The sequence below is a fragment of the Spermophilus citellus genome, assembly GCF_964194105.1.
Source record: "Spermophilus citellus genome assembly, chromosome: 14".
NCBI classification, from domain to species: Eukaryota; Metazoa; Chordata; class Mammalia; order Rodentia; family Sciuridae; genus Spermophilus; species Spermophilus citellus.
In genome coordinates, this window is record NC_138194.1 from 27,373,010 (window position 1) to 27,399,960 (window position 26,951).

General features: G+C 36.7%; 1 protein-coding gene across 3 annotated transcripts in view; it reads right to left on the reverse strand.

Annotated features, from left to right (window-relative positions):
• Positions 1–4,127: 4,127 nt before the first annotated feature.
• Positions 4,128–26,951, reverse strand: part of ATP6V1H (ATPase H+ transporting V1 subunit H) — a 112,260-nt gene continuing 89,436 nt past the window's right edge. For all 3 annotated transcript variants that reach the window (XM_081266401.1, XM_081266402.1, XM_081266400.1), the window contains one exon: positions 4,128–4,473. In XM_081266401.1, coding sequence (XP_081122527.1) covers positions 4,413–4,473 — 61 coding nt within the window. In that variant the 3' untranslated portion in view covers positions 4,128–4,412. The remainder of the gene's footprint in view (positions 4,474–26,951) is intronic.

Below are 26,951 nucleotides of genomic sequence, written 5' to 3' on the forward strand. Positions count from 1 at the left end.
CTTAAGTCAGAAGTTTTTTTCACATAAAGTTAATGTTCATACCTGCTCAGGTTGATTTTATTATAAATGATTAATAAAAGATATTTTAGAAACTGGTTTAGTTGGGTTTCCTATTGAACTTTGTAGAACCTGTTATGCCCTCAACAAGAAATTCAATAAAATACCCAAATTGTAAACTGTTTTTTCTAATACATTTCAACTTCAAATAGTGAAATTATTTCTGACAAATTGAGAAAGGACTGATGGTTATGGGATTTTAAGAGAGAAAGGGGACAGATAACCTACTAACGAAGGAGGGCATACAACACTTAACTAAGGGGCTGAATATCATGGAGCTGAGTGATGTCCAAGAACCTAGAAAGCCCTTTTCTGCATGGGATTGTAAAACAAGGAAACTTTTTGGGTTTGGGTTGCAAAAGAGGGGAATTTTAAGTGATTGATTAGGATTCAGCTATAGAGCATGGATTTTAAAAACTCAACTGAAAGTCTGATCACAAAAAGCAGCACAGATTGTCAGTGGCTGGATCACCACGTGGAGTCCTGCAGCCTCCTGGTTTTCAAGACATATTGCTTAACTCACACATCCACCTACAAAGCATTCCCCACAACTCTGTGACAGGAACTCGAGAGCTGTAAGCTAGTCAAATGTATAAAGTTGGGTACATATGATGGGATATTTTTCAGCCTTGAAAAGGAAGGCAACTCTTCAACATGCTATAATAAGAATGAACCTTGAAGATATTATTCTGGCTACAATTAATCCAGTCACAAAAAGACAAATACTGAATGGTTTCACTTTTGTAAGATACTTAAGTAGCCCAAAATTATACAGATAGAAATTAGAACAGTGTTTTCTATGAACTGGGTAGGTGGGATGTGGGGAGAAGGAATTAATGTTTAATGGATACAGTTTCCATTTTATAAGATGAAAAGTGATGACAATGGATGGCAATGATGTTTGCACAACATTATGAACATGTTTACAAAACTGAATAATACACTTTAAAAAAAAAAAAAAACTAGTCACCTCAGCAAGCCTGGAATGCTAAGATCTGGCCCTCCTGGTTGGGTACTTATAACACCAGGGAAAATGTAAAGTGTTAGCTCCCAAACAAGAACTTATAGTTAAGCACCTGTCCTTGTGTCTCAGAAGATACACATCCCTTCAAGTTCATCTTTCTTATTTTTTTCCCCCTGGGGCGGGTACCAGGGATTGAATTCAGGAGCACTCAACCACTGAGCCACATCCCCAGCCCTATTCTGTATTTTCTTTAGAGACAGAGTCTGAGTTGCTTAGCACCTAGCTTTTTTTGTTGTTGTTGTTGTTTTGGCTGAGGCTGGCTTTGAACTCTGAACGATTCTCCTACCTCAACCTCCCGAGCCACTGGGGTTACAGGCATGCACCACTGCACTCCAGCTCGAGTTGATTTTTGTTCATTTCTGATAAGGCCCTCCAGAGAAGAAAACAAAGTCACCCAGCCCCAGCTCTAGGTGACCTAAATTTTGCTCATCATCATTCTAATGCCAAATTCTTCACGGGAGAATTTAGGCACTGGACCCTCTACTATTTTTAAACATAAAAATGCACAAAGCATGATCTAGAACTATGAATTTGCAGGAATGTGCCCACCTCTACATGCAAGGGTGAGTCTCCCCACTACAAATATGCATATCTTCCCAGCAAAATTCCCTTGTTCAGAGAGATGCTGCTTTGGAAGTCATCCCCATGCTCTTCTTGCTTGCTGTTAAGTGTCAACCTTCCTTCACTTTTCTCTTTTGGTTGTGCTTATTGGCTTTGCATTTACCAACAGGCAAACCCACTGTGTTTGGTTACATAAACATGGGGTAATGAAAAAATAATTCAATCCTATAATATTAATGGTTTTATGTAAATTTTGTTGATACAGATGTAATAACACATTTTGTAACTATTGGGCTTTGTTTAGGCTGATTTTTAAATGCGTAATAGCATTTGTCCTACCACGTATACACCTGAGTAGGTTTACATGCATTTACTACTTAGATTTGCCTGGTCACATTTATTATTCTGCTGTTATGTATCTGCCATTCAATTGAATATGTAAACTTTGAGGGTTTACTTACTGAATATTAATCAAAAGCATTAAGAAAAAACTGAAAGTGAAAAGGTTGAACAGAAAAAAGGTGCCTAGAGATATTTAATTTTAATATATAGGATAATAATTAAAATATGACATGGGAGTAGAGCTTCCCATGTGCAAAAGTACTTCTTGGAAATTATAGCACTAACAATTCCCACCAGAATGACTGTCACTGATTTCTACTTTAGAAGAATTTCTACAGGGCTTTGCATAATGAAACCAAAATCAGAACCTATGATCAGAACTTTCCAACGTTGAGTGTTTAAAAAATTTAATAATTTACAGACCATTAACAGGAAAACTAATCTGCTGAATGTAGAACCTGTAATTACCACAGATAAAAGCTCTATTTAGTATTTTCCAGGTTTCTGAAAGTAAAAATATCTAGGACTGAGCAATTTTAAAAATTTTAAACTTGTCAAAAAAATATAAATATATATTGGTCTGACCAAATCACTGACATTCTGGCAAATATGTACCTTTAAAGGAAAATCCCTAAGTCACAAGAACCCACTAACAAAAACATCTTTTTAACTTTTCTACAAGATCTCTATGTTGAAAGTGAAACAGTCTTTGAATATTAAACAGGAGATGGAACCTATGAGTATCTTTCTATAGGAGAAACAACAAATGGATTATTAGCCTTAGCAAATTAACTTAACAACTCAACATTCAGAAAACTGCTAGGAATAAGAAGGGGGGGGAAAATAAAAATGAGAGTCAAAGAGACCAGCTGATGGTTTTTGTTGCTGTTGTTGTTGTTGATAGGGGAAAATGCCTGTCACATATATACTACTAAAGGGCTGTAGTTCCCAAAATATAGGAGAAGGGGAGAAGTAAGATTTCTTTTGGCAATATTTAAACCAAAATTATTAAAACAAAACAAATAAGGATGTCATGTATAAAAAAATAATCATTTTTTTTAAATGAGGTACTTAAAATCTGAAGTATAAGAAATCAAAGGAATAAACTAACCTATAGGTAAAAGTTTTCATGGAACTCCATGAACAAATCTTTTAGACCACAGGATGTTAAAAATTTAAGATTTCAAAGTTCTCTAAATATAATCATTCCCCATGTAACAATGTTTTGACTAATGGTGGACTGCATATTCAATGTAGCCCCATAAGATTAAATGAAACTAGAAAATTCCTATCACACAGTGGCATTATAGCCATTGTGACATCTGAGCCTAACATGTTACACATTTGTGTGGTGAAGCTGCTGTAAATATGCACACAGTCATATAAAAGTAGACCAAGTACAGTTTCGTGCAGCACATAACATTTGATAGTGATAATAACTAACTATGAGTTGGGCACAGTGGCCTATGCCTGTAATCCCAATGGTTTGGGAGGCTGAGGCAGGAGGATTGCAAGTTCAAGGCCAGCTTCAGCAACTCAGCAAGACCCTAAGCAGTTTAGCAAGACCCAGTCTCAAAAATAAAATAGTCTGGGGATATATAGCTCAGTGGTTAAAGTACCTTTGGGTTTAATCAACGATCCCCTACCCGCCAAAAAGACTATGTTACTGGTTTATGCACTGATTATGCTATAGTTTCTATCACTATTTTAAAGAATATTCTTTTTACTTGTTTATTAAAGCTTATTGTATAACAGCAAAGGTTTACTGTAAAACAGCATGCAGTTACACCAGCAGCAGGCTCATCCACCTGGTGTTTACCCCATCTCTTTGATTGCATTAAGTGTACAAGTGATTGACCTAAACCATCTAGGTATGTATAGGTGCACTCTGTGATATTTGCACAACCAAAATGCCTAATGTTCTTCAGAACACGCCCATCATTAAGCAACACAGTATGTATTGCTCACTCTAACAGCTACAGTGTTTGTGTCTGTGTAGATACCCACTGATAAGAGATGATTCAAAGACAATTTCAAAACATTTACTTGCCATTCACTACTTTGCAACAATTCTCCCAATCTGGTTTGAAAGAAACAACAAGTGACTTTTGTTTAAGGTCCAAGTAAGGAATAAGAAAGAAAAATGAGACGTTTGGAGTGAGAATTCTTTAATAGCTATATTAATTTTCATAGAACAATAAATACAGAAATTGCAAGCAGTATGTGTAACAGAAATATTTTCCTTAGATACAGAAAACACTGTTATACAATTGAACAAACAAACACATTTTTCAGAAATCAGTACTGGGAGAAGCTACGCAACAGAAGAAAATCACAAGTAAAATTAAAAACTATATTCTTGACCCTAAATACTGAGGCTCCCACTCCAGGTGGTCTTCACAGGTAAGGGGAAGTGGAAGAGGCCAGTTCAGCTTCGAGCAGCAGCAGTCTGAGGCTGCTCAGATTGAAGCTGCTTACCAAGGTATTCCCTAGAAAATAAAGAGTAAAACAACATGGCATATTAGAAGTTCACTTAGATAAAATCACTTCATGATCTAAAAATTGCTAATAAAACAGCCCTGGAAAATTAAACTTCTCCATATTTCAAAAGTATTTATACTAAATTCTACCCTATTCATGCAAAAACAACTCAAGACACGTACAAACTAGTAACTGTACATACAAATGAGGTATTATAAGCTGATGTAATCACTCCTAAGGGAAAGTCTACTTCTCTTGTTCACATAAATGTCTATTTATTACTGCCGCCATTTTTGCAATCTATGTTCAAAAATCAACTTAATTATGATTCCAATGAGGATCTTATTTCCAAAGAAGAGTAAGTAGTAATGTCTAATTTATGTAAAGGCCAAAAGGGAAGCCATCTTAAAAAATTTTATCAAACAGGAAAAATAATATTTGGGGGCACTATTACTGCTGCTACTTTGGGAAGGCCTGCAATTAGGGAATATTTGTGGCTGCATAGGTTTGTTTTATTTTCTTGTGGGAAAGGGGATAATCTTAAAAAAATTCCCAGATCTTGTAATATATATATATTTATATTTCTATACATCCCTAAGAACTTAAGCCTGAAATTAGATATGCTTCATTTTAAGGAGAGCTTCAAATATTCTAATTTGAACATTAGACTGTTTTAGTATGGTTCCTTAGAAAACATTGTAAGAGTGAATTCAAAAACATCATGTCATCCTTCAATCATAATAAGCTATGGTTCTTTCACAAAAGGACTCAGATTTTAAATGTAAGTTTCTAAGACAGCAGGCAAAAGCATGTGGCAAACCCCCAAGAACTCAGAATATGAAATGCTAGGTGATTACAAAGGGTCCTTGTGGATTTTACCCACAGAGGCTTCCAATTACTCCATCCACTCCAGAGACCTGAAGGGTGGCTCATTCCCCTCCAGACTGAACTAATGTCTAGGGGACAACAAGGTCCTTCACGTGAGAGGTTCTGTTGAAGAAGAGTCAAAATAGGAGGACACTAAAACACAGCAAAGGTGAGATGTCCTGGCAGAGAATTTAAAGACATGCCCAACCATGGCTTCCTTCCCAACCCTCTTTTGCTCCTGTTTGTATTCCCACTCAAAAGCATGTATTATGGATAATGGCATCTCCTACACTCCCATTTTTTCATACATACAACACAGCCCAGAGGCATCTACTTCTTTATGGCCTAATGTGTAGTAAAATCAGTACCTCCTTTTCCATCTGCTAACAAGAATCTATGTAATTTCGGATTCATGGATATAAAGCCGGTACAACTAAAAACTTGTACTCCACAAGTCACATACAGAACTTTGCGAGCCTAACTTGAAGTACAATAGGTCACAAAATGCCAAAAGCCCATCAAGGAAAAGCAGACAGGCTTGTGCAAAGAAGAACATCAAATTCCTTCCTAAGGGTAACTGCTGAGTTTGTTATAGCAGGTGGCTTGTTAAAATAACAGAGGGAGTTGAATCATGCTCAAATGAAAGGATGTTCTTCTACAGAAAAGACCTAATCTGCACAATATATTGGAGAGAATCTGCTCCTTTAGCTCAGCTTAACAAAACATTGTAGTCTGCTGCCCTGATCCCAAGAGAGAATATGCAGTCAACTGGAACATTCCCAAGACCCAGGGAGTCAAGCCTGCTCTGAAACCGATGTGCCCCAAGCACAGGGAATTTGGCACCAAGTGGCTGCAGGCTGGGAACACAGGCTAGCTAGTACCATTGCACCCTTTATCACAAAGTCTTCATGGAAACTTCCTTACAGGGGTGGCCACAGGCCATCCTCCACCATCCTTACATGAAACATCCCTGTGAGGTGGGGGTTACCTGCCCCATTTTATAAGGGAGGGACCAGAATCTTAGAAAAATGTCAACAATTGAACAAAGTGACCTCAAGGCTGACCAGAACTCTCATCCCATCCTCCCCAAACTGTGGGGCTGCCTAGCATCTAAGAAGAGCTGGTAAGCTGCAGAGTGCAGACACTGTTCCTATATTTATCAACCAGAAAACAATTAGGGGATAATTAATTACTTCCCGTTAAAGTTATTGTCAGATAAAAGAAAAACAAGTATGGATCTTACTTCAGAGAATTATAACTTATCTGTAAAAAGGACTCCAAAGAGATGTTTAAATGAATTAGCCTGCCTTTCTATGTATGAAGATCAGTATAACAATAAAATTTCAACTTTTAATTCACTTAAGAAGTGCCCAATTTGTATCAGCAATCAACAGCTTGACATTAAATCTTTACTTCTCCTACTCAAGAAGCAAATTTGAAAAGTGTAATATTTTTCTTCTCTTTAACTTCATCCATAACTGAAATCTCTTGGGATCCCAACATCTCTAAAGTTGAAATAAGTGGAAGTCTTGAAGACCTGTTCCACTTGGAAAAATCCAAGGACAAAAGAGATCACACTGTATGTGCCAAGAGAGTTTACATCTAGCAAAGAAATACTGAAAACCGCTCTCTGCTTCCCATAAGACACCAAGAGACAGCCGAGATTTGGCAGAGGCAGTCTGAAGGTGACATGTTCTACTGAGGTTCTATTCTGCAATGAGCCAGTATACCTGGAAGCCAGCAGCTAGACTACATTAACCCTCAGAATAACCTTCACTGTATTATAATGAAGCATCATACCATCACAATATATTACTTGTTTAAAGAGGGAAACATTTTTATTCTTTTTTTAAATCTAACTGAAGACACTATGATAGTATTCAATATGCTAACTTCTTCTATATAACTGAAACACATGGTAACTTCAGCAATATAATTTTGTGCCAGGAGAAAAGTGAATTTTCTATTGGCAAACATATTAATCAATGGAAACCACTAAGTCATTCTTATTTTCTCTTACCTCAGTAAAATATCTATCACCTTTGAATTATGTAATTATGAAACAAGTCACTTAGTCTTATTTTCTTTAATGCTAATTCACTATCATTTAATCATAAATTTAGTGATCCTTACAGCTTTTCTGATTTTGAATATTAAACACAAAGAAAATGTTGTTTTTATAAGCTAAAAAAAACAAAATTTGTGTTCCTCCTATGAAAACAACAGACCCGTATAAAAATCACAGTGCTCTGACTCATCTGCATCAAATTTGTAGAAACACATAAATTCTAAAAGTATTATATAGTCAGACTCTTTCCACAACATTTCAAAATCAGCATAGGAAACATCACAACAAAAACCTACTGTTTTAGAACCTGGAACTACTAAAAACTACATTAATTACTTTGACATACATTTTCTTACTCTTCACAATAACATCTGTAAAAAGTAACGATGAACTTTTTATAGATAATAGACAATTTATAGAAACTAGAAGTTAGCAATGATAAATGACATGCTATAAGGTTAGGATAACTAGTTAGTGGTGATAATTGTATTTATAATCGAATCTATCAGATTTTAAAACTCAGTTTTAATGGACTGTGAAATGAAAAGGAAAATAAGAGAGACAGTAGTTTTCACTGAATAATATGTTTGCCAATAGAAAATTCACCTTTATTCAGGCACTAAATTATATAGCTGAAATCACCATGTGTTTCAATTATATAGGTAAAGTTAGCATCACCATCATAGTGTCTTCAGCCTCAGTTTCAATGAGCAAAGCACTGCCTCTAGCACCTTATTCTATCTCCCACTGCTTGGAGACATGTTATTGGATAAAAGTTAGAATTAAGAACATAAAACCTTCACAATATGAATCCTCAATTTATTTTCTCAAATATATTTTCATGGGGCTGGGGTTGTGGCTCAGTGGTAGAGTGCTCATCTAGAATGCATGAGGCACTGGGTTCGATTCTTGGCACCATATAAATGTAAAATAAAGACATTGTGTCCACTTAAAACTTAAGAATACATATTTTAAAATATACATATTCATAGTCATTTAGCCACTTCATTTTATAGCAGTATCTAAATCCAAAGATAAACAGATTAGCAAGTCTGTTTGATGATTGTCCAGTGAAAAGCAATTGGAGTGAGCTGGGGATACAGCTCAATGGTGAAGTACTTGCCCTGCATGAAAGAGGGCCTGGGTTGGATGAATGGAAGGAAGGGAAGAGGCAGGAGGGGAAGAAAGGAAAAAAGTAGTTGGAGAATCTAGCGAGGAAGTTAGATCCTGAAAGAAGATGTATATCCTTCTAAAGGAAATGTGCTGAGACACTAATAGACAAAAACATTAATAGTTTATACCTAACAGTTACTCTCTAATCTAAACCAGTACATTACAACAGAATTGTCCAGTGAATTATGAACTAATTATTTTTAGAGTCTGCTTATAACACAGGACAATTCTACTAAATCTACCATAAAGTCAACATTTTAGAAGGGTAGTTCACTGTTTTAATGATATGTTGTGAAAAATGATTAATGTTTTATAATTAAACCTAAAAGATTTCCTAGCCTACACAATTGGCCTTTAGAGAATCATTTTCCCATGAGATACACAAAAACTAAAATATATCAAAACATGTAGGCCAATTGTTTCTTCAATATGAATTATAATCACCTGCAATGAGTTTCAAAGCTATATAAAGAACAAAGAGGGCAACTTTGATACACTACATAAAAGGCAACAAGAGTTTTAAAAGCTTGTCTGATTTTGCAAAGTAATGAGAATATCAACTGTAAATTTGGGGAGTGGCTGACTTCCTCCCTCTTGTTTTTCCCCATATCCACTGGCCTCCAGGTCTTGCCCATCCGTCTCCTCAGCACACAGAACCCGCCCTATCCTCTTCACCCGACCCTGCCTTACTGAGTCATATGCTCCCCATCATCGCTTGGATGCACCTGCAGCCTCCTCACTGGCATTCTTCCTCCTGTGTTACCGTCTCTGATACAGCAGCCCCCACTCTCTCTAAAATGGTCTTGCTAAAATGACACTGTTATTATTTTTATTATCACTTGGTAGTTATCCCCTGCCTTCAGAAAAGAATTCAAACTTCTCTGTAGAGCAAAGATGGCTGGTCATGATCTGGTCATTAGATACATCTCCAATTTTACTTTTAGCTTCATAACCAGACTCTAGTTATACAAAGCCACTGGTAACTCCCCAAATGGACTGGGTGCTCTCTACTTCAAGGTGTCTGCATACACAGCTCTCTTTCACAGCACCTGCCTCTTCCTCCTGATTCCACCTCCCCCCTTACTAGCTATCTCCTCAGCTGCTAACAGCTGCCACCTACTCTCTGCCCAGAACCTGCCAGGGCCTGGACAAGGCCCACTCTTTATAAGCCTTGTAGATCTTCCTACAATATCACAATTAAGCCTATGCTTGTTGCCCCCACCACAGGATGAACAATCTAGCTTTCACCCCCAAAAGAGATTCAGAAAAGTTAGATATGTTCAAATTTGAAAATCAAACATAAGATTAAATAGTATGTGATTAACAGACCTACCTCTTTCTCTCATCAACTTTCTGTCAAAGTTTTCAAATCGAATTCAAATTAATTTCATTTAAGTAGAATTTATTATTAACTATTTTTTTAGTTAATAAATCATCAATAAAAATGGCACAACTACTTCCAATGGTTTTAATTTCTTAAACATTTAAAAACAAAAAATTAGGCAGATGCAGCAGCATGTGCCTGTAATCTCAGCTGCTCAAGAGGCTGAGGCAAAAGGAACGAAAGTTCAAAGCCAGCCTCAGCAACTTAGCAAAGCCCTGACTCAAAAATAAAAAATAAGATTCCTACCACTGGCCATTCTCACCCCCACTCCTTTCCTCCTGCCTTCTGATAATCTCCCCATCCCTAAATAGCAATCATTCCTATCTTTCTTGTAAGATTCAATGAGGGAGAAAGGTAACTTTATTGAATAACTACAATCACAGAGCTGAAAGCTTTACACGGTATCTCCTTTAAAACTCTAGCACTCTGGAAGATGGCGGTGGGAAGTGAGTAAGCCGCTCCGTGCTCCGCGCCCGCAGCGTATGTTGCCGCGTCTTAAAAGATGAAGTAAAGATCATTAAAGGAGATCTGTCGACAAAGACTCAGCACCGTGTCAAGAAAGGGGCCTAGGCGGAGTGAATCCACCACGACTCCAGCCAAGGTGGAGTGAGTCCATCACGACTTCAGCGCGAGCAGTAAGGCTGCAGCCCAAGCTGCCCGGCTCCCTCGGCACCTTCCCCTTCTCCTCTCCGCCTTTCCGCTTTGCTTCTCCCCAGCCGTCTCTCCTCCCACGCTCAGTCCCTAAATCTAGATCTCAATTTCTTTCCCCCACCCCGCCCGCTCTCCCGCGTGTCCGGTACCCGGCCCGCGCGGCCCCGAGGCGCTGCCTCCCCTCCCCCAGCCCGCACCCCCTCCCCGGGGGTCCCGAAGGCCACAGCTGGGCCGCCACCGCGCCGCCGCCGCTGCTTCCCGCGGAGCACCATAGAGCAGACTCTTCACCGAGCGAGTGAGCTGCCGAGTTAAATGGAACAGCTGATAAGATGAGTGACAATTTAAAATCTAAGTGATCCAACATGGTGGCGGACGCGGAGAGATCAAGTCTCTAACCCCTTCAGCTGCGCGAGCATAGGGAGAGGTAAACTGTCAAAATACTGTTCGCTCAGGACCACTAGGCACTATTGAGCTGAAGGGGATCCCGGGCGAACAGTCTGCCCTTCTCAGAACACACCGAGCCTGGATTGGGCTGCATTCTAGTTCTGGTTCGCCTGCTTCTAGTGACTCAGCACTAATGATCCCGCTGAAATAACTAGTCGGCCCACCTGAACTCACAGAGGTAAAAGCCAACTGAGCACGATAGACCCAGGGTATCCCTCTGCTGACAACAGAGGTCCCTTGCACCAGCTACCAGGGGAGTTGCTACCTGAGGGCAAACAAATTCGCTGGGGGTCCTCAGCCCCAAGCCCTACAACTTAGGGTCTGAGGGAGGCAAACAGAAAGGGTGTGCCCAGGCATCCATGGAAACAGGGCTCCCAGGAGCAGCAGACCCGGCGTGTAGCCAGTATTGTGGTGAGCGTCACAGGTGAGCGGGGCCTAGCTTGAGGAACCACAAGAGAAGGCCCTAGGCACTCAGGATTGGAGACCCGCACAGTCTGGGAAGAAGAGCTGAGGCACAGTGATTGGTTCCCACCCATCAAGAAGAGAAGCCTGGCCCAGTTCCCACCTACTGGAAGAGAAGTTAATTGAGCTCTATGACTGCATTTATTATTATTTTTTTTTAATGATTATTATTGGTATTTTTTTAAATTTTATTTTCACTTTTTGTTGTTGATGTTGTTGTTGCTCTTCAACTTTCTTATTAATGGTTTCAATTTTTTTTAATTCTTTTTATTCTATTATTAATACTATTATTTTTTAAACTTTAATTTCCATTTGTTTATTATCATTATAAATTTTTTTTGGTTTTAAATTTTTATTTTTTTGTTTTTTCTTTCTTTCTTTTCACTGTTTTTCTTTTGTCTTTTCATTTCTTTTCAATTGTCTTATTCCCCCTTTCTTGAATTCTACCTGCCTACACTCACTCTCTTTAGTGACTTCTTCCCTTCCCTTCTAATATCTTTCCTCCCAAGCATCAAATAAATTTATAAGAGTAAACAGTAACTCAGCAGTCAAACAGAACAAGAAGTACCATGAGCATAAAAAAGCAAGGAAGAAAAGGAGTACAAACAATGAAGGACAGCCTAAATATTCAGGAGGACCTGGAGTCATCAGAAAAATGGCCATATAAAGAACTCAAGGAACACCTTAGACAGACGGAAAGGAACCTTAAACATCACATTGAAAATGAATTACATAAACAGATAAAAGAAGAAGTTAAGCATCTTTATCAGGAGATAGAGATTATTAAAAAAAATCAAACAATAATTCTAGAAATGAAGGAAATGATAAACCAAATTAAAAACTCAATCGAGAGTATCACTAACAGAGTGGAGCAAGTAGAAGCCAGAACGTCAGATAATGAAGACAAAATATATCATCTTGAAAAGAGTCTAGCCAACTCAGATAGGCTGGTAAAAAAATCACGAGAAAAACATCCAAGAGATTTGGGATAACTTAAAAAAACCAAACTTACGAGTCATCGGGATAGAGGAAGGCACAGAGATTCATGCCAAGGGAATGAGTAACTTGCTGAATGAAATAATTACAGAAAACTTTCCAGAAATAAAAAAGGAAACAGATATACAAATTGTAGAGGCATACAGGACACCGAGCACACAAAATCACAGTGGACCAACGCCAAGACACATTGTTATGAAGATATCCAATATACAGAACAAAGAGAAAATATTAAAAGCTACAAGAGAAAAGAGGCAGATTACATTTAGGGGTAAACCAATAAGGTTAACAACGAATTTTTCATCACAGACACTGAAAGCGAGAAGATTCTGCAACAATGTATTTCAAACACTGAAAGACAATGGATGCCAACCAAGAATTCTGTATCCAGCAAAATTAAGCTTCAGATACGACAATGAAATAAAAATCTTTCATGATAAACAAAAGCTAAAAGAATTTGTAGCCAGAAAACCAGCATTGCAAAGCGTCTTGAGCAAAACTCTACACGAGGAAGAAATGAAAAAAATAACCAAAACCATCAGCGGGAAGTGCCTCGGTAAAGACAGAGGACGGGGGGAAAGCTAATCATGGAGAAACAAACTAAATTAGAAAAAAAGATAAATAATCAAACATGGCAGGAAGTACAAACCATATATCAATAGTAACTCTAAACGTTAATGGCTTAAACTCTCCAATAAAGCGACATAGGCTGGTAACTTGGATTAAAAAAACAAATCCAACAATATGCTGCCTCCAGGAGACACATCTGATTGGAAAAGACATACACAGGCTCAAGGTAAAAGGTTGGGAAAAAATATACCACGCACACGGTCCTCGTAAGCAAGCAGGGGTGGCCATTCTCATATTGAATAAAATCGACTTCAAGACTAAGTTAATCAAAAGGGATAAGGAAGGACATTATATACTGTTAAAAGGAACCATTCACCAACAAGACATAACAATTATCAATATTTATGCACCAAATAATGGCACTGCGACATTCATAAAACAAACTCTCAAGTTCAAGAATCAAATAGACCACAACACAATAATCATGGGTGACTTCAACACACCTCTCTCACCATTGGACAGATCCTCCAAACAAAAGTTGAATAAAGAAACTATAGAACTCAATACCACAATCAATAACCTAGACTTAACTGACATATATAGAATATATCAACCATCATCAAGTGGATATACTTTTTTCTCAGCAGCAAATGGAACCTTCTCAAAAATAGATCATATATTATGCCATAGGACAACGCTCAGTAAATATAAAGGGGTAGAGATAATACCATGCACTTTATCAGATCATAATGGAATGAAACTGGAAATCAATGATAAAAGAAGGAAGGAAAAATCCTACATCACATGGACAATGAACAATACGTTACTGAATGATCAATGGGTTACAGAAGACATAAAGGAGGAAATCAAAAAATTCTTAGAGATAAATGAAAATACAGACACAACATATCAATCTATGGGACACAATGAAAGCAGTTTTAAGAGGGAAATTCATCGCCTGGAGGTCATTCCTCAAAAAAAGGAAAAACCAACAAATAAATGAGCTCACACTTCATCTCAAAGCCCTAGAAAAGGAAGAGCAAAACAACAGCAAATGTAGCAGAAGGCAAGAATTAATTAAAATCAGAGCAGAAATCAATGAAATTGAAACAAATGAAACTATTGAAAAAATTAACAAAACTAAAAGTTGGTTCTTTGAAAAAATAAATAAGATCGACAGACCCCTAGCCATACTAACGAAGAGAAGAAGAGAGAGAACTCAAATGACTAACATACGGGATGAAAAAGGCAATATTACAACAGATGCTTCAGAAATACAGAAGACAATTAGAAATTATTTTGAAAACCTATTTTCCAATAAAATAGAAGATAGTGAAGACATCGATAAATTCCTTAAGTCATATGATTTGCCCAGACTGAGTCAGGAGGATACTCACAACTTAAACAGACCAATATCAATAGATGAAATAGAAGAAGCAATCAAAAGAATACCAACCAAGAAAAGCCCAGGACCGGATGGGTATACAGCGGAGTTTTACAAAACCTTTAAAGAAGAATAAATACCAATACTTTTCAAGTTATTTCAGGAAATAGAAAAAGAAGGAGCTCTTCCAAGTTCATTCTATGAGGCCAACATCACCCTGATTCCGAAACCAGACAAAGACACCTCAAAGAAAGAAAACTACAGACCAATATCTCTGATGAACCTAGATGCAAAAATCCTCAATAAAATTCTGGCGAATTGGATACAAAGGCACATCAAAAAAATTGTGCACCATGATCAAGTAGGATTCATCCCTGGGATGCAAGGATGGTTCAATATACGGAAATCAATAAATGTTATTCACCACATCAATAGACTTAAAGATAAGAACCATATGATCATCTCGATAGACACAGAAAAAGCATTTGACAAAGTACAGCATCCCTTTATGTTCAAAACATTAGAAAAACTAGGGATAACAGGAACTTACCTCAACATTGTAAAAGCTATCTATGCTAAGCCTCAGGCTAGCATCATTCTGAATGGAGAAAAATTGAAGGCATTCCCTCTAAAATCTGGAACAAGACAGGGATGCCCCCTATCACCACTTCTATTCAATACAGTTCTCGAAACACTGGCCAGAGCAATTAGACAGACGAAAGAAATTAAAGGCATAAAAACTGGAAAAGAAGAACTTAAATTATCACTATTTGCAGATGACATGATTCTATACCTAGAAGACCCAAAAGGGTTTACAAAAAAACTACTAGAACTAATAAATGAATTCAGCAAAGTGGCAGAATATAAAATCAACACCCATAAATCAAAGGCATTTCTGTATATCAGCGACAAAACTTCTGAAACGGAAATGAGGAAAAACACTCCATTCACAATATCCTCAAAAAAAATAAAATACTTGGGAATCAACCTAACAAAAGAGGTGAAAGATTTATACAATGAAAACTACAGAACCCTAAAGAGAGAAATAGAAGAGGATCTTAGAAGATGGAAAAATATACCTTGTTCATGGATAGGCAGAACTAACATCATCAAAATGGCGATATTACCAAAAGTTCTCTATAGGTTTAATGCAATGCCAATCAAAATCCTAATGGCATTTCTTGTAGAAATAGATAAAGCAATCATGAAATTCGTATGGAAAAATAAAAGACCCAGAATAGCAAAAACAATTCTAAGCAGGAAGTGTGAATCAGGTGGTATAGAGATACCAGATTTCAAACTATATTACAGAGCAATAGTAATAAAAACAGCATGGTACTGGTACCAGAACAGGCGGGTGGACCAATGGTACAGAATAGAGGACACAGAGACTAATCCACAAAGCTACAACTATCTTATATTTGATAAAGGAGCTAAAAACATGCAATGGAGAAAGGATAGCATCTTCAACAAATGGTGTTGGGAAAACTGGAAATCCATATGCAACAAAATGAAACTGAATCCCCTCCTCTCGCCATGGACAAAAGTCAACTCAAAGTGGATCAAGGAGCTAGATATCAAATCAGAGACTCTCCGTCTGATAGAAGAAAAAGTTGGCTCCGATCTACATATTGTGGGGTCGGGCTCAAAATTCCTTAATAGGACACCCATAGCACAAGAGTTAATAACAAGAATCAACAAATGGGACTTTCTTAAACTAAAAAGTTTTTTCTCAGCAAGAGAAACAATAAGAGAGGTAAATAGGGAGCCTACATCCTGGGAACAAATTTTTACTCCTCACACTTCAGATAGAGCCCTAATATCCAGAGTATACAAAGAACTCAAAAAATTGGACAATAAGAAAACAAATAACCCAATCAACAAATGGGCCAAGGACATGAACACACACTTCACAGAGGAGGACATACAATCAATCAACAAGTACATGAAAAAATGCTCACCATCTCTAGCAGTCAAGGAAATGCAAATCAAAACCACCCTAAGATACCACCTCACCCCAGTAAGATTGGCAGCCATGATGAAGTCAAACAACAACAAGTGCTGGCGAGGATGTGGGGAAAAGGGTACTCTTGTACACTGCTGGTGGGACTGCAAACGGGTGCGGCCAATTTGGAAAGCAGTATGGAGATTCCTGGGAAAGCTGGGAATGGAACCACCATTTGACCCTGCTATTGCCCTTCTCGGACTATTTCCTGAAGACCTTAAAAGAGCATGCTACAGGGATACTGCCACATCGATGTTCATAGCAGCACAATTCACAATTGCTAGACTGTGGAATCAACCCAGATGCCCTTCAATAGATGAATGGATAAAAAAAAATGTGGCATTTATACACCACGGAGTATTACGCAGCACTAAAAAATGACAAAATCACGGAATTTGCAGGGAAATGGATGGCACTAGAGCAGATTATGCTTAGTGAAGCTAGCCAATCCCTAAAAAACAAATACCAAATGTCTTCTTTGATATAATGAGAGCAACTAAGAACAGAACAGGGAGGAAGAGCAGGAAGAAAATATTAACATTAAACAGAGACATGAGGTGGGAGGGAAAGGGAGAAAAAAAGGGAAATTGCATGGAAATGGAGGGAGACCCTTATTGTTATACAAAATTACATATAAGAGGTTGTGAGGGGAATGGGAAAATAAACAAGGAGAGAAATGAATTACAGTAGATGGGGTAGAGAGAGAAGATGTGAGGGGAGGGGAGGGGGGATAGTAGGGGATAGGAAAGGTAGCAGAATACAACAATTACTAATAGGGCATTATGTAAAAATGTGGATGTGTAACCGATGTGATTCTGCAATCTGTATTTGGGGTAAAATTGGGGGTTCATAACCCACTTCAATCTAATGTATGAAATATGATATGTCAAGAGCTTTGTAATGTTGTGAACATCCAATAAAAAAAAAAAAACTCTAAAAAAACAAGGGAAGGGAAGATGGTGGAATAAAGAGGCTGCTTCCCTGGCGGCTTTGAGGCATGAAACCAAGAAAAGCAGACAGGCAGCTTTTCAGCAAGGTGGATGAATGAACAAGAATTAGGGAGGACTCTACTGGAAGTTAATACTGGACACTTAAAACAGATTGGGGACTCAGGAGATCGAATATAATAAAAAAGGGAAAAGTCCCCAGCCTCACAGTTGCTGCAGTGGCTGTAGATTCAGCCAGAAAGGTCCCTCCATGAATGCAGTAAAGCAATAAGAGAATTAAAGGAACCCCCATTCTCCGGAGGATTGAAGCATGTTGGGGTATGGAAAGTTTAGAGGTCAGAGTCACTGCCTGAATAAATAGTAAGCTGCACTGCTCAATATCCTGGTACCGAAAAGAAGCCATCATCTCTCTCCCTGAGGCATGCAGGAGACATCGGAAGGAACCATTGTGCCGCCACAGAGCAGAGGCCAGCAGCCAGGAGAGCTGATTTCCAGCAGACCTGAGGCTGGCTCAAAAAACAAGCTAGGCAAACTCACATGGAGTGACAGGTAGTGTGTCTAAGTGACCAGAAGAAAATCAAGAATGGAGAGAGGTTTACACAGGGGAATACTGGTCACGGAAACCCACTTGGCTTCCTTCTCACCTTCCAATCCAACTGCTTGCAGGACCAGCTGGGAAAGAAGCCCCTGACCAGAATTTGAAAGGGAGGGGTGGGAGAGATGGAGTTTGTAGACTGTATCAGAGACTAGGAATCACGGGGTCTGCAGGTGACGCAGTGGACTAAGATCAGGCTCCTTACACCATAGGAGGGAACCCAAAGGAGATTCCTGGGTATGGTCTTCCAGTATGGACTAGCAACTGCTGGGCCCTGTAGTGCACTGACTTAAAATCTCCAGACCAAGTAGCATTCGGCAGAGAGACTGGAGTATACCTGAGCCTATACCCTGCCTCACAGAGTTCCACCCCCAGGATTAATCCTCTCACCCTAGCAACCCCACTCACCCTGAGAAGGGAAGCTGAGAAACTTTTGAAATTCAACAGAAACAACTTATAATTTTTCATCGAGATTTATTTTTTCTTCTTTTTCTCTCATATTTCTACCATTTTTGAATCAAATATTTGTCATGTGTCAGTTTATTGAGGACTGGATATCTGAATAATATCTTTCAGTTTTGGTTTGTTTTCATTAATTTTTAATTTTTTCTATTTTTCAATTTTTTAAATGTTTACTTTATATATATATTTTCTCCCATTTATCTGTTATCCTGATTCTCTTTCTCTTCTCTCCTGCTACAGCCCACCTCTATTATTCCCTCATTTACTCTTCCTTTATTTTTTTATTCCTATCTTCTCTCCTCCTTCCTCATAAACATCACATCTACAACTTCTGTTCTCTTTGTATCCACCACTGGAAATTGTAAAATATTTTGCAAACTTACTGTTTTTATTGTAGGCAATAACTGAACACATCATTTCTGTTTATTGTGATAAAACAATAGACGTCTTGGTAAGGGCTATTTGGTTTAATGCTGTATTTTGTTTGCATTGGTGGCTGTTATTATTTGTCTCCCCCTTAAAGATGAGGTACTGGAAATGTTCAGGGACACTATAAGTCTACAGGGTAGAAACTATACTGCCTCAGATCCACAATGTTAGATGGGTAGGCACACAAACAACATGAAAAAGCAAAAGAATAAATCACACCAAACAAACCAAGATGCTCCAATAACATACCACAGTGGAAGAAATGTCAGAGAAGGAGTTTAGAATATACATACTTAAATTGATCCACAAGGTAAAGGATGGTATAAGGAGTGAAATCAGAGACAAAATTCAGGAGGTAAAAGATCACTTCAATAAAGAGAGATTATGAGAAGAAATCAAGCAGAAATCCTCAAAATGAAGGGATCAATAAACCAAATTAAAAATTCAATGGAAAGCATTACCAACAGACTAGAGCACTTGGAAGACAGAGTGTAAGGCAATGAAGACAAAATATATAATCTTAAAAATAAAGTTGACCATGGAGAGAAGATGGTAGAAGACCATGAAGAGAACTTTCAAGAAATATGGGATAACATGAAAAGACCAAATTTAAGATTTATCAGGACAGAGGAAGGCACAGAGATAAAAACCAATGGAATGCAAAATCTTTTCAATGAAGTAATACCAGAAAATTTCCCAAACCTAAAGAATGAAATGGAAAATCAAAAACAAGAGGCTTACAAGACCCCCAAATGTACAACATTACAACAGACCCATATCAAGGCACATTATAATGAAAATGCCTAGCATACAAAATAAGGATGAATTTTAAAGGCTGCCACAAAAAAATGTGAGATTATGTTTAGGAGAAAAACAATTCAGATCTCAACTGATTTCTCAACTCAGACCCTCAAAGCTAGGATGCTTTGGAATAATATATACCAATCACTGAAAGAAAATGGATGCCAACCAAGAATTCTATACCCAGGAAAATTAAGCTTCAGATTTCAAAATGATATAAAAACCTTCCAGGATAAAAAAAAAAGGTTAAAAGAATTCAAAACTAGAAAGACCACACTACAGAACATTCCTAGGAGAATATTTCATGAAAATAAAATTTTTAAAAAATGAAAACCAGCAAAGAGAAGGACTATACTAAAGGAATAGTCAAACAAAGGAGAAACTCATCCAAATTAAAAACTGGAAAAAAACCAAAATGACTGAGAATAAAAATCATATCTCAATAACAATATTGAACATAAATGGCCTTACTAATCATTCAAAAGGCACAGACTAGCAGATTGGATTAAAAAATAAGACCCAACAATATGCTGTCTCCAAGAGACTCACCTTGTAGACAAAGACATCCACAGAATGAAGGTGAAGGGGTGGGGGAAAAAAACCTATCACTCACATCGATCATGCAAACAAGGAGGGGTTTCTATCCTCATATCAGGCAAAGTAGACTTCAGCTAAAGTTAATCAGAAGGGCAAAAAGGAGGAATTATACATCAATGAGACATAACAACTGTTAATATTTATGCCCCAAGCAATAGAGCATCAAACAAATGTACATCAAACAAACCTTTCTCAATTTGAAGAATCAAATAGACTCAACAACAATAATACTGAGTAATTTTAAAACATCTTTCTCACCACTGGATACAAAGAAGTTATAAAGCTAAGTAATACAATCAATGATACAGAATTAACAAACATATAGACTATTTCATCCATCAATGATTGAATATACTTTCTTCTCAGCAGCACATGGAACCTTCTCTAAAACAGACCATATCTTATGCCACAAAGCAATCACATTAAGATCAGAAAAAGAAGAACAGATCAACACCAAAAGTAGTAGAAGGCAGGGAATAAAATCAGAGCTAAGATCAATGAAATTGAAACAAAAGAAATAATTCAAAAATTGACAAAAAAATGGTTGGTTCTTTGAAAACATAAATAAATTGATAACCTTTAGCCAGGCTAATGAACAGAAAGAGAAAACATGAATTATTAAAACTTATGATGAAAAAGAAAATATCATAACAGACACTACTGAAATACAGACAATAATCAGAAACTATTTTGAAAATTTATACTCCAATAAAATAGAAAATATTGAAGACACTGACAAATTTATAAAGACATATGACCTACCCAAACTTAATCAGGAGGACATACACAATTTAAACAGATCAAATTCAAGCAATGAAATAAAAGATGCCATCAAAAGCCTACCAATTAAAAAAAGCCCCAAACTAGACAAATTCTCAGCCAAGTTCTACAAACCTTCAAAGAAGAATACCAGTACTCTTCAAATTATTCCATGAAATAGAAAAGGAGGAACCCTTCCAAACTCATTCCATGAAGCTAATATCATCCTGATACCAAAACCAGAGAAAGACACACCAAGGAAAGAAAACTTCAGACCAATATCCCTGAGGAACATAGATGCAAAAATTCTCAATAAAATTCTGGCAAATTGCATACAAAAACACATGAAAAACATAGCGTACCACATGATTAAATGGGGTTCATTCCAGGGATGCAAGAATGGTTCAACATACGGAAATCAATAAATGTTAATTCATCACATGGATAGACTTATAGACAAGAATCATATCATCTTAATAGACACAGAAAAAGCATGTGAAAATACAGCACCTCTGCATGTTCAAAAATACTAGAAAGACTAGGGATAGTAGGTACATACCTCAACATTGTAAAAGCTATCTATACTAAAGCCAAAGCCAACATCATTCTAAATGGAGAAAAATTGAAAGCATTCCCTCTAAAAACTGGAACAAGACAGGGATGCCTTCTTTCACCACTTTTATTCAACATCATCCTTGAAACTCCAGCCAGAGCAATTAGACAAAAGAAAGAAATTAAAGGGAAACACATAGAAAAAGAAGAACTCAAACTATATGTATTTGTCAACAACATGATTCTAGATTTATAAGACCCAAAAAATTCCACCAGAAAACTTTTTGAACTCATAAATGAATTCAGCAAAATAGCAGGATATAAAATCAATACCCATAAATCAAAAGTGTTAAGAGGAATTAGGAAAACTACCCCATTCACAATAGCATTAAAAAAAAAAAAAACAAACTGGGAATCAATCTAACAAAAGAGGTGAAAGACCTCTACAATGAAAACTACAGAACACTAAAGAAAGAAATTGAAAAAGATCTTAGAAGATGGAAACATCTCCATGCTCTTGGATAGGCAGAATCAATATTGTCAAATGGCCATACCACCAAAAGCACCATGGAGATTTAATGCAATTTCTAACAAAATCCCAATGACATTCTTCATAGAACTAGAAAAAGTAGTCATAAAATTCATTTGGAAAAATAAGAGACCCAGAGTAGCCAATGCAACCCTTAGCAAGAATAGTAAGGCAGGAGGCATCAGACCTTAAACTATACTACAGAGCTATAGTAAAAAAAAATAAAAATAAAAAAAGAAGGCATAGTATTGGCACAAAACAGACAGGTAGACCAATGATACAGAATAGAAGACACAGAGACAAACCCACACAAATACAGTTATCCCATACTAGACAAAGGTGCCAAAACCATACATAGGAGAAAAATAGGAGAAAAGATAGCCTCTTCAACAAATGATGCTGGGAAAACTGGAAATTCATAGGTAGTAAAATGAAACTGAACCCCTATCTCTCACCCTGTACTAAATTCAACTCAAAGTGGATCAAGGACTTAGGCATTACAACAGAGATCCTGCACCTACAAGAAGAAAAAGTAGGCCCAAATTTATATCATGTCGGCTTAGGAACTGAATTCCTTGACAAGACTACTAAAGCGCAAGAAGTAAAATCAACAGTCAATAAATGGGATGGAATCAAACTCAAAGACTTCTTCACAGCAAAGAAAACCATCAAGAATGTGAAGAGAGAGCCTACAGAATGTGAGAAAGTCTTTGCCACCTGCACCTCAGATATAGCATTAATCTCCAGGATATATAAAGACCTCAAAAAACTTAACACATACACACACACACACACACACACAAATAATCCAATCAATAAATGGGCTAAGGAACTGAACTGACACTTCACAAAAGAAGAAATACAGTCAAACAAATATATATGAAAATATATATATATATATATATATATATATATATATGAAAATGTTCAACATCTCTAGTAATTAGAGAAATGCAAATTAAAACTACTCTGATATTTTATCTCACTCCAATCAGAATGGCAATTATCAAGAATACAAGCATAAGCATTGGTGAGGATGCAGAGAAAAAGGTACACTCATAAACTGCTGGTGCAACCACTCTGGAAAGCAGTATAGAGATTCCTTAGAAAACTTGGAATGAAACCACCATCTGACCCACATTCTACTATCACATGTATAACTAATTAGAATGAATATATATATACACACACACACACACACACACACACACACACACACACACACATACATATATATAATAAAAAAGAAAAGGAAATTGAAAAGATGCTATTTCACTAACTAGATTGGCAAAGATTTAAGTAATTTGATAATATCCAATGTTATGTAAGGCATAAGAGAAATGAACCCTCTTATAACATGTTGGCAGAAATGTAAATTGATATAACCTCTGCCAAATTATTTTGGTAAAACTAGACAGATTACTTAAATCCTGTATGGTGGAAATATAATGACATGATTTATTCAGGACAAAGTCATTGCCTTAACCTGTCTAAACATTACCACAAAACATTTTATCATAATTTCATTATCTGGATGTCAACTATATTTATATTGGTATGTATGCACAGAAGAGTTAAACTTAATGATTTATAGAATCATTTCCTTTAAACTGTATTTCTAATCCAATGAATAAAAAATCTAATAGATTCCAGCATTGGTAATTATTTTTCAGGTTTGGCAGTCATTTAGATGACTCTGGTTTTAAGAATGAATGTTATAGACCCTTTTGATGCTATGTCTACTTGTTCTGTTAATATTCATTGAAATTGTAAAACTCATTCAAGGGGAATTAATTAAAAAATAAAAAGGACTGGGGATGTAGCTCAGGGGTTAGGCACCCTTGGGTTAAATCCCACATAACCAAAACAAACAAACAAAAAAACCACAAAAAGTTCTGGACAATGCCATTGCCATGAGAATTGCCAAATATGAATTTTCAAGGTATTACAAATGATTTTTTTTTAAATTCTTATAGGAGGAAGGGGCTTTTAGGGGCATAAACCCACCAATAACTACAGTTTCCTCAATCGTCTAGTGAATGCAAGTTATTTGGCCTAGAAAAACTAAAAATCAAAATGCACATAATTTTAACACATAGGAGTATAAATCAGGTTTAATTTCTAGGACAAGATTGCCAGCTGCTACGCCAATATCCTTTATCTCTCTTTCCTAATGAACAGAACACCTGAATTTTACTAGAGACGTGGCCTATCAGAGCAAAAACTTCATTTTCCAGTTTCTTTGAAGCTATGTGCAGCCACCTGACTCAGTACTAGACCAATAAGGTTTAGCAGAAGTAGCAGGGGTGACTCTTGGGAGCCTTCCTACTGCCTGGAACACCCACCACCACCACCACTCCTACCTATGAGGATGAAAGCCACACATTAGAGAAGACAGTATGCAGAGCTGGAATAATCCTGGACCCTTGAGCACTTTCAGTTCTAGTCTGCCCAAATTCCCACATTTTGATGTAAGAGAAACAAACATCCATCTTGTTTTAAGATACGGTTATTTGGGGTTTCTGTTATATCATTAGCTGAAACTATCCTTCCCATTATTTCTTCTCTTGAATAAAAATATTAGTATCTGTACTACATACACACTGGCAAGTGTATATGACTAGATCAGTCAACTGGGGATCTAAAAGATATTGCATCAACAGCATACCACACACAAATAAATCCAAACACAAGGCAGTAGAACTCAAGACTTTTTTTTTTCCAAATACTGAACTTCAGAACCTTTCCTCAGAGTCTTATCTCAATATGCAGTAGTCTTGACCCAATTTTCACCTGACTGCTCACCTATTATTTGTGACCCCCTTCTCCTAATTCTCATCCACATAGATGAGCAGAAAGACAACTGAGATAGCTACAGGGCCAAAACAAACAAAACAAAAGTTTAGTAACAATGCCGGAGACCTTGAGTATCCTAGAAAATGGTCAGTAAAGTTAACATAAAACTATGACTATACAATAATGTTGCATAACATACACAAAGAGAGAATGAGAAACAAACAAAACAACTGGAAAAAAATGCCAGAGTGTGATGACTTGTCTTTATATTACCCTTTAGAAAAAAACTTTAAGTTTCAAATAAAATATGAATGATGTTTCTAAACGAATAATATATGAGCAAGCTGCTGTGCAGAGTACTGATCAATGACAAATTATTTAATGAGTGAAAATTTTAATTAGTAAAATTATCTCTTTTAAATAAGTAAGACAATTTATACTCAAAACTATCCAAAGAAAACCTGATTGAAAAATTAAGATATCTATTCTTTGAAAATGTTAGTTTTTCTAATATTATTCCACAAATGGGAACACTTTCCACAACAGTACAGAGTCTATGTGTACCACAATTCTATACATTTTCTTGTGTTTTTAATAACCCACATGTATGCCCTTAATTTATGACATTTGCTCTCGTTTAACATAATATGGAAGGCAAAATAATTTCTAATAACCATTTTCTCCAAATGTGAAGCTTTTATTTTCCCTCAAGCTTTCAGGAAATTACTGGTCCCTACATGGCACAATATAAAAAGCCCATTCTTATACAGTCTCTATCTTTTGATATTTTAAATTTAAGGTACTTAAAATATTTGATTACATCAAGGTAAGAAGTCAATAAGACTGAAGTATATTAGTACTATCAAATTCTGAAGTGATACCAGAAGGAACTTAAAGATATTAAAGAACAGAAGCACAAACTACTAAAATATTTTATCACCAGCAAAAACTTCTGTATACTTGAAACTCTAAAGTACAAAAAGACAAACTATGAAAGTAGTATTAAAAATCCCCAGCACCACAAAATGTAATGTGACTACGAGTCACATTACTTCAAAGAGACTGCAAGTGGTAAAAAATGTTTGTTTGTTTTTTTTAAATATATCATGGTAAATAATACAGCTAATTCCAAATCCAGTTACTTGGGAGAGAAAAAAAAAACAGGTCAAATTGCCAGATTAAAATCACTACTTATTAAAAAAATCTGAAATGGACATTTAAAATAAATTTAATATAGGTCTTTAAACATATCTTAAACTTCTAACAATATAGTTATATAATTAATTTTCTTAATTATTAAATGAGCATAACAAGAAAAGTGATCAGATGAGACAGACATTGCCCCTGTAATTTAAAAAGCCAAGATACCTCAAAAAAGCAGCAAGTCATATTCATTTAATCTGCAAAATCTGAAGACTTACTATAAGACCTATCTTTGCTTGATTAAATTACTCATTATGCATTCTGTCTACTCCTAAAAAGATCTGGAAAAATATTTAGTGGATGGGAGTCTGGTAGAGGTCCAGTTTCCCTAGAAATCATTTGTTTATCCCCAAGGTGGCCAGTCACCTTTCCTTTCAGTGGCAACAGAAACATCACCCTAAATATAAAAGTTACGTTGGGAAATGGACAGAAAGGCATCTCTTTCCATCAACAAAGAGCCAGGAGCAGCAGGCAGTGATTAAAGGAAGTAAAGAGAAGTGAAGGCAAGACAATCAACCTACTGGGGCCTATCCATTAGTTCCCATTGATCTTCAGGCCTTGGGAAAGCAATGACTGATTACTGGGTAAGACCTGAACACAGCCGGCCTCTCTGCACAAAAGTCAGGGTATGAGAGGAAGGAAAGAAGGGAAGAGATTAAAAAAAAAAAAAAAAAAACGTCAAATCATTCAGCAAATAGCAGGAACTGAGACAGAAATAGCAAGGACTTGGGGGCAAGAAAGAAAAAGAACAATATGGACAGTAAGCAACAGACATGGACAAGGACACCAGGAGAGAAGAGACAGAGTGGACA